We start from the raw sequence: 18,753 nt of genomic DNA, 5'->3' as shown, positions 1-18,753 counted from the left end.
TCTTTAAAAGTATATCGACTACACTGACTAAATCAATTTAAATTATCCATCCCTTCTTGACCCTTGTCACTTGAGAATCCTGCTCCCTTCATTATCTGGTTTTTCCTAACCACCTTTCATGTTAAGACATAAAGACTGCTTACATTCTGGATGCACATTAATACATTTTGATATTCCCGCCCCGTCTTTGGAGCAACATAACCTAAGAAAAAGGAGCCATGGGTCTGTCTAAATTAAAATTAAAGACGAATTACGTTCTAACTTCATCTAAATACCACAGGGAAAATTAGATTATAGGTTTCATTTGCCTCCTGATTATTGAAGCAGGAAACAGATAACCCCAGCCTCCAGCAAGGGAACACTGCTGGTCTTCTTGGAGATATATTTGGGGTTAAAATAGATTTCCTAAGAATTAGTAGTTCTCCCTCCCTTAGGTAAGTATTGAAATCCCTAGTTCTAGGTGTAACTAACAGTATCAAGCAACTAACATGAAACAGCAACAACGAACCCATTACCTGGATGTCCCCAATGCCCTGTTCCCTATTAACATCATATCTAATGATGAAATCTCCCAAAATGCCATTCTGGGCAATCTTGGCTTGTTGGACCACAGTAGGTTTAAAAATGACTTTGGCAAAAGTTTCGTTTTGGTTGATAACAGTAGAAGGAGGTGGCCCAGAATCATCTGTAAGCAAGATATAGAGATAGTTAATAACTGAGTACATAAGTTTTTTTCTGAAAAGAAACAAGATCTATTTTGCATGGACACAAAGGGTTAGACTTTATTTTAGTTCAGGTTTATATTTCATATGAACTCCCAAAACTTTGTACAAATAACATATCACAATGCACCAGGTATGTTAGCATATATTTCACTTCTATGCCTCCTTTTAAATCTTTTCTTATAAGAATTTTTAAACTACGCAAAAGTAGACAGAACAGTAAAATGAACTCCCATGTACCCATCACCTGACTTTAACAATTATCAACCTTTTACCAATCTTTTGCATCTGTTTTTATGTATCCTCTCACAATTGTTTGCTAGAATTTTAAAACAAATCTGAGCCATCATACTTCATCCATGAATACTTCAGTATATATCTCTAACTACAAGAACACTTTTAGTGTAACCACAAAACCACTGGCACAAGTAACAAAATTAATGCTCAGTGCTTTATTATCAACATATACTCAGTTTGTATTTAAATTTTCCTGAGTCTCTAGAACCTATCTTGGAACAGTTGCTTTGTTTGAATCAGGATCATAACAAAGTCCCCACATCATATTTGGTTTATGTTTCTTAAATCTCTTTTAATCCACTAGTGTCCCCCCTCTTCACCTTTTTAATAATGCTACACATAAGTGTTGTAAAACACTGGTTATTTGTCCTATGGAGTTTCTTACATTCTGTATTTTGTGATTGTTTACTTGTCCTGTCTTTTAACTTGCTCTTCTGAAGCCCTGGTCCCCAACTTTGGATTGAATGTAGCATCTGGGGGAGTAGAAAACATACCAATGCCCGGGCCAAGAGCTCATATAATTGGTCTGCGACACAGCCGAGGCATCAGGATGTTTAAATTCCCCGTGGGAGTCTAATGCTCAGTTAAGATTGAGAATCACAACTCAGTCCCCTGTAGTTCCTGTGTTCTGGTGGGTAGAGCTAGAGACAGGCTAGACTCAGCTTCAGTGCTATGGACAAGAACACTTCTTGATGATGCTGAGTCCCTACTACTTTATCACATCAGAAAGTACACAAATCTAGTCGTCTACTTTTAGTTGCAGTAAGATTGATGGTGGGTTCTGATCACCCATGATAAAGTTCCTCATCAGTCTTTCCCTTAACAGTTTTATCAATCACTGATGATGTCTGCCTGTTCACTATTTCATTAGAGTCGCAGAAGGCTGCTTTCTAATTCTATCATTCCTTCCATATGGAATTCTTCAGTAAGGAACACTTTTCCTCCATCAATCATTTGGTTGTCCTAACATACTGTTTGTCCAGAAAACTTATGACTCTTTAAAGAAAACATTTTCCAAAGCTTTCCCCAGCATGAAACTTAGGATATAAATTAGAATTCCAGAAAGAGGATAAATGGATTTTATGTGATTTAAGAAAAATTAGTGATGACAAAGAGCATCTCGTTTTACTCCTAACCTTCATTTCCTTCAGCAGGACACACTACAGAGAATTATTTCGTGGACTACCCACCTTTGTAAATCCATACACCACCACGTCTATATACCGAACAACAGAAACCCAAATTTTTGAGATCTGCATGCATGATGAAGAATATGAAAATAAAATGAGGAATTCGTAAACATCAGTATGTGGACTTTTTATCCAGATACTGAATCAAAGCCTGGATTAAAACTGCTGCAGAGCATCTGATTCTCTTTTTAAATCTATTCAAGTTGATACCATGGAGTAAGCTGACCAGCAATTTTCCATCCCTAATTAGCAAAATAAAAAAGGAAATGAGGCAAAATTTGCCCATGGTAATTTGTGTTTAAGAATAAACTTCTTTCTGCTAAGGGCTTATTTAGACAAAAGTCAAAGGAAGCTTAGACATTTCCTTCAACAGAACTGACAATTATTTTTTAGAGACCACTTAGGTGTAACCTTAACAGGAACCACCGGGCAGAACTGACTCTTCTATTATTTGGACTTATCGAGGGCAGGGATTTCAGGAGTGGCCAGAGAGCTAGCAAACAGAAAGTCTGTTCTTACAGAAAGTCAGTTGTATGCAAGAGAACATACTTCCAACAGATCTGCTCATCTGAAGAAGGAGCTGTGAAAATCTCGAGGGCATGCTGACAAGTGCCAGCCTGTGTTCCCTGGAGTCAATCTTTCATTGTCATTACTGGTAAAGCCCCAAAGAGTGAGAGGTATGATAATACATTAGCTATAATACATTAGCTAGATAATACATTAGCTAGAACTCAGGATCACAAATGAGTCAGAAGGACCTGCATTTGATACTGGGTCTGCCTCTCATCATCTCTGAGGCTCTGGGCAGGTTATTGAGCCCTGGTTATCTCATCTATAAAATGGATGAATCGTCTACCAAACACACCATTGAAATGGTTGTGATGTGATGTACCTAGCACCATTCTGATTCATGATGGGCAGTCACGCTAGCTAACATTATCATCAACCATAAAGGGGTACAAAAAATAAAAGGGCCAGTGAATTCTAAAACAGCACAACGTGTCAAACTTGGGATACTTCTTGCAACGAAGAGGAAAGAACTACTGCTATTCACAACACGGTTGAATCTGAGAGTCATGTTGAGTGAAAACACAAGATACAAAAGAAAGTATTCAGTATATTTCCATTTACACAAAGCTCAAGAGCAGGCATAACTCACTCATGGCAATTGAAGGAGCCTAGCGGTTCCCTTCGGGGGTGAATACTGACTGGGAAAGAGGATAAGGGGACCTTTTGGGGTGCTGAAAATACTCTACGTCTTGACCTGAAAGTAATTGGTTGGGTATATACATAGGTAAAAATTCATTAAATTGCACACATAAGATTTATACACGTTATTCTGGGCAGAGCCCAATTTTTAAAAAAAATTAAACTCATTGAAAGCTGTATAGTCCAATAGGTTGAACAAACAATCCCTGGGATGGAACACAGTATTATTTGCCAAATGAACCTCCATCTTAGGGTAAGTCTGTTTGTGTAGGCATTTATATGGGGATTAGGTGTATTCATTGTAGTTCCAGCTGGCAGAATGCGGACCAGGGACAGAGTTACAAGGAAGCACTTGCGTGCAGCATGTCTAAGCTCTAAGAAAGATGTCCTGTTGGCAGAAGCAGCTTTCACAACTCATCTCACTAGAAGTGTTCCAGCAAACCCTGGATGGGTTCATCACCTGCAGGGGTGATGCAGACCAGCTCTACCACGTAGTTTTGGACCAGCAGCCTCAGTATCACCTGGGAACTTGCTAGAAACACAAATTCTTGGGTTCATCCCAGAAACTCTGAGTCAGAAACCCTGGAGGTGGGACCCAGGAATCTGTATTTTCGCAATCCTTCCAGGTGATTCTGGTTCCTGCACAAAGACAGTGGTCATGTGCCTTTGATATATGTAATTGGGTGCCACTAGATTCTCTCTAACCTTAAAATTCTACATGAATGAGATTTGACTCTCTTTACACTGTCAGGACATACTTACTATTTCATGTTTCAAGTCTCTCTCATTGAAATGGTCTTTACAATTACCCTGAATTAATACCATTCATGGTTGAATGAAAGTACTGAGGATTAAAAAGTATAATTTCTCTCTTCATAATTCATTTGACTAGGCTCTTTGATATAAGCCATGAGAAAGGATAGTGTATTATTATTTTTGTTTCCTACTGACCTCTGATGTTTGCTAGTGCATGATGAAAATTCATGAGATTCCTCTAAATAGGCTTATTTTATGTGCCCAAAGAGTGGGTTGATGCCCAGTAGGGTTATTCACCAAGAAGCCCGGTTCCTGAGGTTGACCTCCACCCACTAATTACCAGACAGTCAATGTGACCCAAGGAATTTTCCACTACCTATCAAAAAAAAAGGTCTGCTGGGAAAAATTCCAGAGTAGTATCTCTAGAAAATAAAATCCTCTTTTTATTAGAGAAGGAAAAAAATCTTAATAAAAAATTTATTAGAGAACGAAAAAAATCAATGAGACTAGTATAGGCTGCCCACAGTTACTGACCAAAATCTCAAAGCATAATAGTACTATTTAGCTCTTCCTGACTGTGAATTGGGGCTCATCCTGGTGACCGCCACAAAATCGTAAGCACAATGGGCTAATTTATTAGCAGGGCCCTCAGCAATCATGGGATGTGTCCTAAACATAATGAAGAGTGCAAGGCAACAGGTTGGGAGCAGACCAAGAGTGAGAATCTGACCTACTTTTCTAATGAGAAACCACATATTTTTTCCTCCTATTGGTTTGCCCTCCTTCGTGCCCACTTGGTCAGGGGTAGCAGTGAACTTTGGTGATTGCTCTGAATTGAAGGAAACTGTGTCTTCTCATGTCATCCCCCTGTTTTAATCCAAGCATCAGTGGTCTTGTGCAAGATGACTTTCGGGGGCACAAGACTGCCTCTAGAGCATCCTTGAGAAGATTCACTGACTGCTCTTTTCCCAACCACCGTTCCCTGCTTCTCAGGTCATTAGCATCCCCACGATGCCCTCTTCCTGTCTAAAGCCCCATATTTTCGAACAAGAAGATACGTGTTATTTTAGAACCCACATAATACCGAAGGAAGTGGGCTCTAGAATTTGGGAGACTCTAAACGACAGACTTAATATCTCTGAGCCTCAGTTCCACATCTTTTAAATCCACATCATAGAATCACAGTCAGAATTAAGTGACATCATATATAAAAGCAAGTGAGGATGGTGCCCGGCACATGGTAGATGCTCAATACATAATAGCCTCCAGCCTCTCCCCCTTCAGAAGTACCTTCTTATTCTTTTTGTCTAGGATGAAAGGCAACTCATGAGGGAAAAAAAACTCTTTGGTAACACACAGTTTACATTTTCCCATAACAGGTTTCTCTACACCACTAAGAGCTTAGTAAAAACAAATAATCATTATTTAGAGGAAAAAAGGCACATCATAATGAACATTCTTAGCAGGAAATTCAGGAATGTTGATACAGAGAACAATCTTTATAAAGTATAATGGAATTAGTAGCTTCCCAAGAGCTCCCTGAAATTATATACAGAATTTGGCATGAAAGTGTACATGTAGGGACTTCCCTGGTGGCGCAGCAGTTAAGACTCCGTGCTCCCAATGCAGGGGGCCCAGGTTCGATCCCTAGTCAGGGAACTAGATCTCACATGCATGCCACAACTAAGAGTTCACATGCCACAACTAAGGAGCCCACCTGTCGCAACTAAGACCCAGCACAACCAAATAAATAAATATTTTTTTCAAAAAAGAAAGTGTACATGTATATTTTTTTCTGGAGAGATGTCTGTAGCTTTCACCAGATTCTCCAAGGAGCCCCCATAAAGTTAAGAGCCATGCATACAAGTGCCATTAAATATTCCTATTTTTCCCATTGATTCTATCTTGTAATGATAAGGCACGTCGTCTATTTTGCATAAAGCATGAAGAGAACAGGGATGTTATTCACAAATAAACATTCCTCTCCTAGACAACCACCTGGGGGAAAAGGGAAGCTGACTGCTATGTACAGTGTCTAAAGGTGAAAAGATTTAGGAGCAAAGAACCACAGTCAAGGTCATCAGCTGAAAGTTACACCTCTTTGGGTCAACGGATGGGAAATTTCCTGGTCTCTGTTTCCTGTGGGCCTTGGGTTTGCCAACTGTTGGAGAAAAGCAGCCAACACCTGGTGATTTTATAAAAGGATTTCCAAACAAACACTGTCTACTCATTTCCCCTTGGAAAAGAGGCTAAACTGTCTATACTTGTTTATGTAACCTTCTCACCTGGGCTCCAGTGGGGAGATTTCTTCAATAAAGGGCAAGTCAAAAACATGTGAATAATTGGCCAACTATCCTCCAATGGTCACGATAAAGACAACATTCAAGCAAACTGGCAGAGTGTTAAAAGAAAAAAGTGATGGGGATGTAATTATGGCATGGAGACTATGGTTAATAATACTGTGTTGCATATTTAAGAGATGTTAAGGGAGTTGATCTTAAAAGTTCTCATCATAAGGAAAAAAATTCTGTAACCACGTATGGTGAGGGATGCCCGCTAGGTTTACTGTGGTCATCATTTTGCATTATATACAAATAAATCATTTTGTTGTACACCTGAAACTAATATAATGTATGTCAACTGTACCTATATTGGATAGGTCTCAGGGGGGAGAAAAAGGGGTAAAGTTGAGGCAATGAAGACGGGAAAGAATTTAAATACCATCGTTAAGTCCCCTATTACATGCAGTTATCTTATTGGAAGGGGGCTTTCTCCTCTATATTGATAGTTGGTATATTAAATCCTTTTGGAAAATAGCATCATATAGATATGACAACACATAGCATAGAATGATAATGCAAATTTACAGCTGAAGGCGTTCAAATTCAACTCCATCACTGTACAGGTAAGCGGTGTTTGCCCAGATTTCTTAGCAAATTAGCTTACTACTTCACTACTTACTCAAAGCTCTTTCTTTCCCCAAAACGATACATTACTGAGCCTCAGTTTTCCCTGTTTGATTGACTTGCCCAGAGAAACTATGCATGAAAACAAGTACAGCTACCTCATACATTCTAAATGCAGATAACCCCTAAAAACATGAATTAGCCCTTCTTGATACCATTTTGTGTCCACTGATGACCTCCAACATTAGCTGCCCTAAGTGCTTGAAACTGGACCAAATGAAGGCCCAGCAAAAGCAGTGCTAGGACAGCAAAGGAATATAATATAAGACTAAGAGATTTCTGGTAAATTCTTCAACGTTGTCCTCTGGCACTCAAGCAGAACTTGGCCCAATCACTGAGAAAACGTGGGTGGCATTTTATAGAGGGTGTCCTTATACTACTATTCAAAACTGCCAATTCTTCTTACCCATTAGGATGGCTACTACCAAAAAAAACCAAAACAAAATAAAACAAAGAAAAGAAACAAAAAAACCCCACCAGAAAATAGCAAATGTTGTCAAGGATGTGGAAAAACTGGAACCCCTGTGCACTGTTGGTGGGAATATAAAATGGTATAATGCTGTGGAAAACGGTATGGTGGTTCCTCAAAAACTTAAAAGTAGAACCACCATATGATCCAGCAATTCCACTCTGGGGCATATACCCAACAGAACTGAAAGCAGGATCTCAAAGACCCTCCACGCCATGTTCATGGCAATACTATTCACAATAGCCAAGAAGGGGAAGCAACCCAAGTGTCCTTCTACAGATAAATGGATGAACAAAATGTGGTCTACATGTACAATGGAATACCAGTCAGCCATAAAAAGGAAGGAAACCCTGTTGTGTGCCACAGTATGGAGGAACCCTGAAGACATGATGCCAAGTAAAATAAGCCAGTCACGAAAAGACAAATACTGTATGATTCTACTTATACGAGGTCCCTAGAGTTGTTAAACTCATAGAGACAGAAAGTAGAATGGTGGTTGCCAAGGTTTGGGGCAGTGGGAGAAGGGAGAGTTGTTAAATGGATATAGAGGTGCAGTTTGGGAAGATGAAGACATTCTGGAGATTTTGAATAAACTCAACACTACTGAACTGTACACTTCAGAACGACTAGGATGGTCAATTTAATGTTATATGCTTTTTACCACAATTTAAAACTTTTGTTAATTTTTAAATGAACTTATTTACAAAACAGAAACAGACTCACAGACATAGAAAACAAACTTATGGTTACCAAAGGGGAAAGGCGGGGAGGGATAAATTAGGAGTTTGGGGTTAATATACACACACTACTATATATAAAATAGACAAACAACAAGGACCTACTGTAAAGCACAGGGAACTATACTCAATATTTTGCAATAATCTATAAGGGAAAAGAATCTGATAAAGAAAAAATATATATATATTTATGTGTAACAATCACTGTGCTGTACACCTGAAACTAACACAACATTGTAAATCAACTACACTTCAATTACAAAAAAACTTGTATTAATTTTTCAAAACTGCCAACTCTAAGTTCTTCAAGGGCAGTGACAATGCCTTGGACATCTGTAGGTGCCAGGCGTTCAGCACAGGACGTGGTGAGGACTCAAGGTAAGCTTGCGGAACATTTAACGTGGACACGACTCAGCACACTGGCACATACTTGGGCAGATGAATGGAAGGGCCCTTCAACAGGGTCATCTTGAAAGTGTGTTGGTGGGCATGGCAGATGCTCTAGTTGATACATGTCACCTGCATCCACCTCTGGTTTCAGCCACACTTGTGGTGCACAGTGCCATTCACCCGGACAACATTCCACCTTGCACAGCAAAGTAAGACAGCAGGAGAAAGGAAGAAACAGAGTGAGGCCTCCCAGAGAAGAGCAGGATGGTCACCAGTACCAAGTGAAAGAGAGAAGGCTACCCTCCCCGGTGTCTCGGAGCCATCCTGCTCAGAGCCAGCGCCGACCCAACTAGAGCCAATGTCCAAACAGACAAGTAACATGGGTCCTCCTATCAGCATTAAAAACAAAACAAACAAAAAAAACAAATCCAACTATGGAGCCAAATGATTCATACCTCAATAATTTCTGCACTGAACAATGCTGGAAATCCTCACATAACAACCAGATTGCTTCCTGGCAAATGTACAGAGGCCAAGAGGGGCCATGCCCTTCCAGCTGCAGACTGGAGACTGGATCCAGGGGAAAGACACACAGCAGTGGGGAACCGGAGCTGGGGGTGAACCATTCGTCACAATGCAGCCTTTAATAACCATTAGTCACAATGCAGCCAGATTTAGCAAATAAAAAGACAGGATGTCCAGTTACATTTGAATTTCAGATAAACCACGAAATGATTTTTTTAGGATAAATATGTCTCAGATACTGCACAGGATATACTGTTTATCTGAAATTCAACTGTAACGGAGCATTCTGTCTTTTATCTGGCAATTCTGGAAAAGGGAGGGATCTAGATTCTTGTAACCAGTCTTCTGGAATCAAATTCTGTCTCCTAATCCCTCCTTCACAACAGAATAAGAGCTACACCCAAGAGCTGACAAAACTGACTAACTTAAACTAGGAATGTATTGAAAATCCAATAGCATCTTCACTGCCGACAGTTATTTATTCCTAAATTCTTTTAACAAATATTTATTGAGCACCCATTCTATGCCAGGCACCACACTAGGTGCCTTGATTATAATCCTGAGAGCCTTCACAGCAAAAGGCAGAGTCATGAGGTTAACAGACCAAGCAAAGAAAAAGAGAAATAAGATTTTTAAACAGATTCAACCGACCCCTCATTGGGCATCTACAGATATGCAGGACACAGGCTAGTCTGCAGTCAGAAGTGACTTGATCCTGCAGGACGTGTGGCTGGTCATGAGTTTATCCCCAAAGACCCCTGCAGTGTCAACAACCTCATCTGTCAACATAAAAGGTAATGAAAGTATATTTTGAGTGTTTCTCTTCTCTTCTTCCTAATGAAGCTTCCTTGGTTCTTAGGATTATCTTATGGGGAGTGATACAATTAAAAAGCAAGCTGTAAGCTGAGTTCCTGAGCAGGTAAAGGATGCAGACATAACTCATGGAGAGCACAGCAAACATTGCTTCCAGAGCACCTGGGGGAAGTGGGATTCTAACAACTTAAAATGTAATTTTTTTCCAAAAAAAAAAAAAAGGTACAAATGAACTCATATACTAAACAGAAAAAGACCCACAGACATGGAAAACAAACTTATGGTTACCAAAGGAGAAAGGTAGGGTAGGGAGAGGAATAAATTAGGAGGTTGGGATTAACATATACACACTACTATACATAAAGTAGACAATCAACAAGGACCTACTGTATAGCACAGGGAACTCTACTCAATATTTTGTAATAACCTATAAGGGAAAAGCATGAAAATATATATGTATGTATAACTAAGTCACTCTGCTGTACACCTGAAACTAACACAACATTGTAAATTAACTATACTTTTTTTTTTTTGCAGTACACGGGCCTCTCACTGTTGTGGCCTCTCCCATTGCGCAGCACAGGCTCCGGATGCGCAGGCTCAGTAGTTGTGGCGCACGGGCCCAGCCGCTCCACAGCATGTGGGATCTTCCTGGACTGGGGCACGAACCCGTGTCCCCTGCATCAGCAGGCGGACCCTCAACCACTGCACCACCAGGGAAGCCCTATACTTCATATTTTTAAAAAACGGTTAAAAAATACATAAAATTAATTCATCTTTTTTTTTAAAAAAGCTGCTTCTGTAGGTCAAGATCCTGACATAGTTAACGTCCTTAAATTCTTCTGGAAAGTCCAAAGTAAAAGTTCCTAACTTTTACCAACCATCAGAATCACCTGGGGTGCTTTTAAAAATGCAGCTGTCTGAAAATAGAGACAGAAGGTAGATTGGTGGTTGCCTGGGGCTGAGGTGGGATCAGGGAGTGATGGCAAGTAGGCACAAATATCTTTTCGGGGTGATAGGAATGTTCTAAACTTGGATTGTGCTGATGTTGCATAAATCTGCAAATGTACTAAAAATCACTGAATTATAGACTTAAAATGAGAAAATTTTATGCTATGCAAACTAAGCTTCAATAAAAACTGCTTTTTCAAAAAGCAAAGAATATAAGCGATAAACAATGAAAGTCATAGAACCATATCTGTTTAGTGGTAGAAAAATTTTCAACATTGTTCTTTAGCTTTACAAATAAATAAGCATGTTAAAAAGCGCTCATAAAAAATGTTTCTCATCAAAATTCAAATAATATCAAACCCCAAAAATACAGCTACCCAGGCCTCACCCGGATAAATTCTAATTCACGTGTTTGAGGTAGGACTCAGTCATCTGTTTTTTTTTTTTTTTTTTAACCTCTCCTGTGACTGTAGGGTATAGCCAGGTTTGAGCATCACTGATGTAAAGCAAAAGGGGATAAAACAGGCAAGGTACCTTATTTCTTATTTTGTTTATCTCATTTTATTTTACTCCTAGCCATCAGGGATCTGATCATAAATGAAAGTTTTATGCACCCCTCCAGTTTATTTTATTTTTTTTAATCATGGAAAGGGCAGTAATTTTGGTGCCACAGGGCCATAAGAAGTTTGAGATTTTAACCTAGAGCTTTAAACCAATCACATAGATGGAATATCTATCCTGGTGTATGACTTAAGAAGATCACACATCCAGGGATGTTCCAGGAAAGTCTTAATTTCAAATACTCTGTTCCACTGAGCCCACAAATCATAAAAATACTTTAGAGGAGAGTTACCGGAGGAGAAGAGAGCAGGGTGATGGATGAGAGAGGGATTCTGGTCTTGTACTGAATACCAATTTGTATCCTGTTAGAGTTTGAACCACGCACATGAGTTAACTATTTTATTAATCCAGAAAGTATAATGCTTTGGCTTCCAAAGTACATCTCACCGAATTGGCTTTCACATTGAGAAAAAGCCCATTCATTTACGATTTAATAGCCGTGGGTCCAATCCCCATACATCGGACAAGTAAACTGAGGCAAAGGTAGGTTCCACTGCTTTTAGCCTTTCTCTTTCTTTTTATGTAACTAGGGAGAGACTCGGAATTTGAACTCACACCCTCAGTACTTTACAAAAGCTCCCAGAGAGGGCTGTTCTAGAGGTTGAAGGAGATAATCTTGCGTGCAAGGGCCGAGTCTAGTAGCTACCACATAGTCATCTTTAACTAGAATTGCTTCTGTAAAGATGTCAGTGGGTCCAGCGGTCAGAGATTTGCTTAGAGAACATCCAGAAGTCTGACCTCTTAAGGACAGCCAGATCTATCAGAGGCATGTGCTGGCTCTGGTCCACATTCACACGATCACAGGCCACGTCCTGGTCTAAGTGCTATTCTAGCTGCACCTCTATCCTGGATGCTTTCTGGAAACACGCAATAGCATCCAGACAAAATCACAACATCCTATGCCTCTGGCTCCTGGGGCTGCCGTTTTGCAGGAAGAGGAACAGCTCCACATTCACACGATCACAGGCCACATCCTGGTCTAAGTGCTATTCTAGCTGCACCTCTATCCTGGATGCTTTCTGGAAACACGCAATAGCATCCAGACAAAATCACAACATCCTATGCCTCTGGCTCCTGGGGCTGCCGTTTTGCAGGAAGAGGAACAGCTGAGCTCTGGACGGGAATGAGGGGCAAAAGGGCCCCGGTCCACTGCACCTGGCCTGGGTAATGGCCTGTGAGACCTCTCACCCTGGAAGGCAAAATATCTACTCTGGTGTAAAGAGCCAGGAAAACAATTTTCTTAAAAATAAACAGATTCCCAAGAGATCAATGGTCTGGAAAAATTCCTCTGAGATTCCCACAGGCCCTGCAGATAAGCAGTAACAGGATTAACAAGAGGATTCAGACCTGTCCCCTCCAAGCATAACCCACACACCACAACGCAGACACCTCTGAAGAGTCACGGTGGTTCTGAACCTGGCAAGACACACATCCATTTCATTCCTACAACAGGACGACCATACTTCCCACGTGGGAAAATTTCCCACTAAATTGTGATTAGGGAGAAATGAAATTTTAAAATGTTCTTTCTTATTAGATTAGGTGTATATTTTTCTTTTTTCTTTCTTTTCCTTTTTTTTCTTCCTTTTCTTCTCTACTTTGCAGACACCTCACTAACTATCTACTCTTTAAAAGGCATCATGTTTAATACTGTAAGAAGACAAAGGTTAATCAGACAAAGGCCTGCTTCAAGATCACTTATGATCTAATAGGGGAGATAAGATTTGCAGAGAAAAAAAGTAAATAGAAGGGGATAATAATAATTATGATGATTAAGCTCTTACTCGGCACCACATATACACAAATGCTTCCCAATGACCCTAAGAGACAGTTACTATCCCTGTTTACAGATGCGTAAGCTGAGTCTCACGCGGCCCAGGTCAGCTTTTTTCAAGGACATAGTTCATAACTGATTGAAAATCCATTAACCATATACACAGTGACCTAGATGACCTAAGAGTGGTGTCATGTATCTCATGCCATTTCTGAATGTCAGGTCCCTTGATGATATCTGTAACTTTTTGACGAGATCTGGATGGACTGCCAGCCCACTGTCTGGAGTCAACTTATAATAGACCTGAATCCACACTCCAGTCTTTGAGGGTGAACGACTTCTCACATCCAGAGTCACTCACTGAACTGTGTGCTGGGGGCAGAACATGTATGTTCCATACTGTTTACTCTCTCACATACCAGCTCCGGCTCTTGACTGTTTTTGCATCATGTAAGATAATGACATTCTGTTAGTCCTCGTGTCAAGTTATTTCTCTCCTCTCCTTCCAACCTCATCCCTAAACATTCTTGTACAAGAAGACTTCTTGGGAGACTCTGGACCCTCCTTGCAGTCACAGAGGTTGAATTCAGATTCTGCACACTCCATGATCACTTAGCACTCAGCACTTCCCTGACCTCAGTGTCACAGATATCCGAAATCTTGTCATTCTAACCCCGGTGAATTTTGGGGCACATCTATGTTCTCACCTATTTGACATAAAGCCTTACTGATATATTTAGGATAAGGCACAATGCAAGTGAATATTTAATATAAACTATTAGTGGAAATTAATATAGTGGTTAAAATTAGATTAGATTGAATTTTTCATTAGCATTTCAACAGAGTGCTATTTAGAACATTAAAATTTGAGAAAAAAGCAAATTGAGCAATCTTACTAATGAAGAAAAAATGTCTGTGTCTTAAGTCAAACTGGCAGCACATATTTTTCATTATTTAAATTTAGAAAGACATAGCACATTATTTAGATGTTTACGTTAATGTCAAAAGTTTGTTTTAAAAACAGAGTATTGAAAAATAAAATGAAATAATTTTAAAAAAGAGTATTAGAAAATGACCACATACTCCCTTACCCCTAGTATAAAATGATTATTTTATGTAACTTCCTGGTCTTTTGTCAGCTTCACAGTTAACATATTTATCATTAAAGTGTATGTACAACTGTCTCTGTTTTCTCTACCACGTGCTGAATTGTTTTTGTAACCCTATTTTACTAATCACGTCTGTGTGGTTGAATACTTAGGATGAAGGAATGTTTTTGCTACTACAAGTATTATCAAACGGGTTTGTACATGTAACAGTACCGATATTTTAGATGTCTCACCAAGGTGAGATTCCCAAAAGTGATAACGACAGTGTCAAATGATTTGAACATTTAAATCTCCTGATAGAGCCTGGCTTAAAAGAAAAACGTACAGGGCACTGTCTTTGTTTTGCTGCTGTCCTTCAGATTCCCCCTCCTCTTGGGGCCCGTGCTGCAGGGGTGCCATCTGGTTTAATGCCAGTGCCCAGCTTGGAGTCAGCACACGACACCTGAGTGCATCCGGCCAGCACCGCTCACCTTGCCCCCGCCCGCTGCCCTGGCGACGGCTGTTCTGGAGCCCCAGCACCTCCAGCGCCGCGATGCCCGACCTCTCCAGAATGGTCACCTCCACCGTCAGCCGCCCCACCAGCTGCTGGGGCCGTACGCTGACCACATGCTCATACTTCCCCAGCCGCCGCTGCAGGAGCTCCTCGTAACTCAGGAGGAAGGCAGCCTTGTCCTTGCTGGGAAGCACTACGGAGGCTCTGAAGGTCTCCGTCCCCTTCTCCCTGGAAGGAAGAGAAAAGGGAACAGGGGATCGGAGAAAGCCAGGTTCCCTCGAGTCCCCCAGGGCCCTGGCCAACCTCTCTCAGCGAGAGGCCTTAGCGTGGACCACAATGTTTCCCCATCATCAAGCCACCAGCCACTGCAGCTGCCCCCATGATGTATCCTGAGGGGATTCAGGATGGAGCAAACCAGGAGACTGGCCCTAGACAGTTAAGATGCATATCTAAGGAATAATTTCAACGAGCCCAGACTCTTGCATCTTCCTATAGCACTGAATTCATAGCACTGAATTCATCAACTCGAGATGTCCATTGTTTTTCAGTGTGTGTGACTAGCAGTAATCTTTTGATGTGTGACTACCTTTTTTTTTCAGCAAAAATTCCTCTATATCCTGGCTCCTGTTTGGAACAGTCCCTCAGAGCTGAGAAGCTGTCTCCCAGGCTGTAGTCTTCAGTAATGCCTCCAATAAAACATAATTCTTGATTTTTAGGTTGTGCATATTTTTTCAGTTGACATTAGAAAGAAAAACTAGAATTTAGTTTTGGGAGGAGTAGCAAAGGCCTGCACTAGAGGAAGGTCACACAGGTTTAAGGAATTCTGAAGAGCAGAGAATTCAAAGACTACTGAACTCTCCAACCTCTCCTTGTGTCAGACCCTAGGGAGCAAAGGGGAGGGGGACTGACACAGGTGACCTCCAGGGAAAACAGATTCCTGCTGTGATCCAACTAAACGGAACTGTGGCTTGCCTGATTCTGAACAATTTATGAAGTGTAAGAAAAGATAATCCTCATAAAGCTCACACCTTTTCCTCTAGATACTAAGATCGTTTTTCTTCAAAGGGAAAAAATGACTTTTTTTCAAATGGGCTGGTAGAGAGGGAAATTGATTATTCTCAGTATACTAGGTGGTTCACTAGTTAATGTTATTTACGGAGTCATTAAAAGTGAACGGATCTATTGGTTTTCAGTGTTTAGATTCAGTTTATAGACAAAGAATACAAAGACCACGACAGATCAGAATTTTAATGGTGATAACTCTGATGATGCAAAAGTAAATGATTAAGTAGCAAGAGCTGAGTGCTGGAAATGGAAATGAAAAGGCAGGATGACATGAAGGAGAGAGAATATTATCACTGAAGATAACAGGGCTCGTCTAAGATGGTATAACTCTGCTTAAATTAACTGAAGAAGAAAAAGATAATATACAAAAAACTGGAATGCAGAGAGAAAGTGGGAGTATTGTAAACAGGCTAAATCCTCTTTCTTCACAGCACAGAATCAACAGATATCTGATCTTTTATCACGAAATTTTTAAAAAGCAAAACTATCATAATATTTAGAGTGAGGGAGGTAACTACCAGAAAACTACAGAAATATCAGAAGTGGATGTTTCTAGAAAGTGAGAACTGGGGAATGAGAGTGATAAAATATTCCTTTTCATCATAAACCCGTAGCTACTATATTGTTAACCAGGTATATATATGTATTTTTTTAAAGATTTTTTTTTGATGTGGACCATTTTCAAAGTCTTTATTGAATTTGTTACAGTATTGTTTCTGGTTTATGTTTTGGTGTTTTGGCCCCGAGGCATGTGGGATCTTAGCTCCCTGACCAGGGATCGAACCCACATCCCCTGCACTGGAAGGTGAAGTCGTAACAGCTGGACGGCCAGGGAAGTCCCTAACCAGGTATATTTAATTATTTATTATGATGATAAAAAATAAAAAGATAAATCTTTGAAGAAAAGGGTGAGAACAAGATGGGTAGACAGGGTAGAAAATTTGACACTTGGCTAAAGTGGACTTTTAATTCCTTAATTCAATGGTACTCACCCACTGTCTTCTGTGGTTTTATTCCTTTTCTCTTTTACCTTATCACCGTTTTTCTTTTCTTTCTCTGTAATTTCTCCCTGATACACCTTGTCTCCAATAAGCCTGAAACACAAGACAGCTGCGTTGCCAGCTTGCCGTCCAAGACAAACTCAAACATGGATCTCATAACCATGACAACCCTAGAAAATATTTTATTTGCCTCTTGGATGTGCAGAAAGAATGCATTCCAGGCCAGGGCACTCCCCTTGTATCACTCATCTCATTCTAGGGCAATTTTCAACAGGTCCAAATGGGAAGATCCAAGCCATGGGGCCTCTGATTCTCCAGGAGGAAATCAGAAGACCTGCGCAAACTTCCAAGAAGATTCACCAACTTCAACCTTGCCCAGACCTAAAATTAAACCCATACACCTAATTTGCATCTCTTTACCTCTTAGTTCAGGAGAAAAGAAGACAGACATTCCATCTGGTACATCAAAGGTTTCATGGTGTCTCGTCCTTCAGATCTCAACTTCAACACTGACTCCTCTGATCCGCCTCCCCAACTAAACAAGCCGCCTCAATCCTACTTGCCATCTTCACAGCATTTGCTACTGTCTGAAGTTATCTCATTTATTCATCTGTTTGCTTATTTATTGTTTCTCCCCAGTGGAATTTCTGGAGCAGAGAGACATTGTCTTTTTTCATAGAAGTAGACCAATCACCTTGAAGCGTGCCTGGCCCAGGGTGGGTACCCATTTGTTGGAGGGAAAGAAAGAGGGAATGAAGGTGGGGGGAGGAAAGAAGAGAGTAATGGGATAAAAGAAGAGGTAATAAAAAGGAGGAAGGGGAGAGGGAGAGATAGAAGGAAGAAGGGAGAGGAAGTGGGGGAGGAAGCGGGGGAGGGAATCAACCTTCTTTCCCACGAACTGTCCACTGGACTGAGAATGTATAAATTCTCACGGCCAAAGACTGTGGTCCTCACAGCAGCTCAGGCTCCCCTTGACCCTCCCGCCTAGAAATCTTCAACCCAGGGTCTCTGACCAGGGTGTCACCTACATAGTGAAGTTAGTGATGAAAGCTGCGGCTGGAATCTGCATCTGAAACGTGATTTCCTGGTCCTCAGATGCTCTGTTCAGCATCCTGCAGGCAACCGTAGTGAAGGCATAACGGGAAATAATGGTGGACTTCACCGAGAATTCTGTCATCAAGGGTTTGGTTTTCTGTTGGAATCAAAACACACAGTATGCTGTGCACCCGGAACTCTCACAACATTGTAAATCGACCATACGTCAATAAAAATGTAAAAAACCAGTATTTTCAATGGCATATGAAAGCATGATTCAACCATTTGGGGGTAGGTGTGGGTTTTTTTTTTTTTTTCCGTAAGAGAAATCATCTTCAATTTGGGAGCCCTTGACTTGTGATTGTTTTCTTCTTTCTTTGTCTTTTCCTGATTTTCCAGATTTTCCCCTCAGTTGTAAAACAGTCATGGTTGAACAACCAGTACATGACAGAGAAACAAATTATTTAGCCCAGCTTTAAGGAATGAACACAGTAGGGAGGGATAAATTAGGAGGTTGGGATTAACATATACACACTACTATATATAAAATAGATAATCAACAAGAACCTGCTGTATATATAGCACAGGGAACTCTACTCAATACCCTGTTATAATCTATATGGGAAAAGA

General features: G+C 40.5%; 1 protein-coding gene across 1 annotated transcript in view; it reads right to left on the bottom strand.

The window, feature by feature from the left end:
* ITIH5 (inter-alpha-trypsin inhibitor heavy chain 5) overlaps window positions 1-18,753 on the bottom strand; it is a 75,108-nt gene that overhangs the window by 36,835 nt on the left and 19,520 nt on the right. The window contains exons 3-6 of the mRNA XM_081227246.1: window positions 18,117-18,280; window positions 17,080-17,181; window positions 15,000-15,250; window positions 516-685 (exon numbers count right to left, since the gene is read on the bottom strand). Of these exons, the coding sequence (XP_081083372.1) occupies window positions 516-685; window positions 15,000-15,250; window positions 17,080-17,181; window positions 18,117-18,280 (687 nt within the window). The remainder of the gene's footprint in view (window positions 1-515; window positions 686-14,999; window positions 15,251-17,079; window positions 17,182-18,116; window positions 18,281-18,753) is intronic.

The sequence above is a fragment of the Mesoplodon bidens genome (assembly GCF_964165515.1).
Source record: "Mesoplodon bidens genome assembly, chromosome: 3".
Lineage (NCBI taxonomy): Eukaryota > Metazoa > Chordata > Mammalia > Artiodactyla > Ziphiidae > Mesoplodon > Mesoplodon bidens.
Note: the sequence above shows the minus strand (reverse complement) of the source record. Positions and strands in the feature narration are given on the sequence as shown.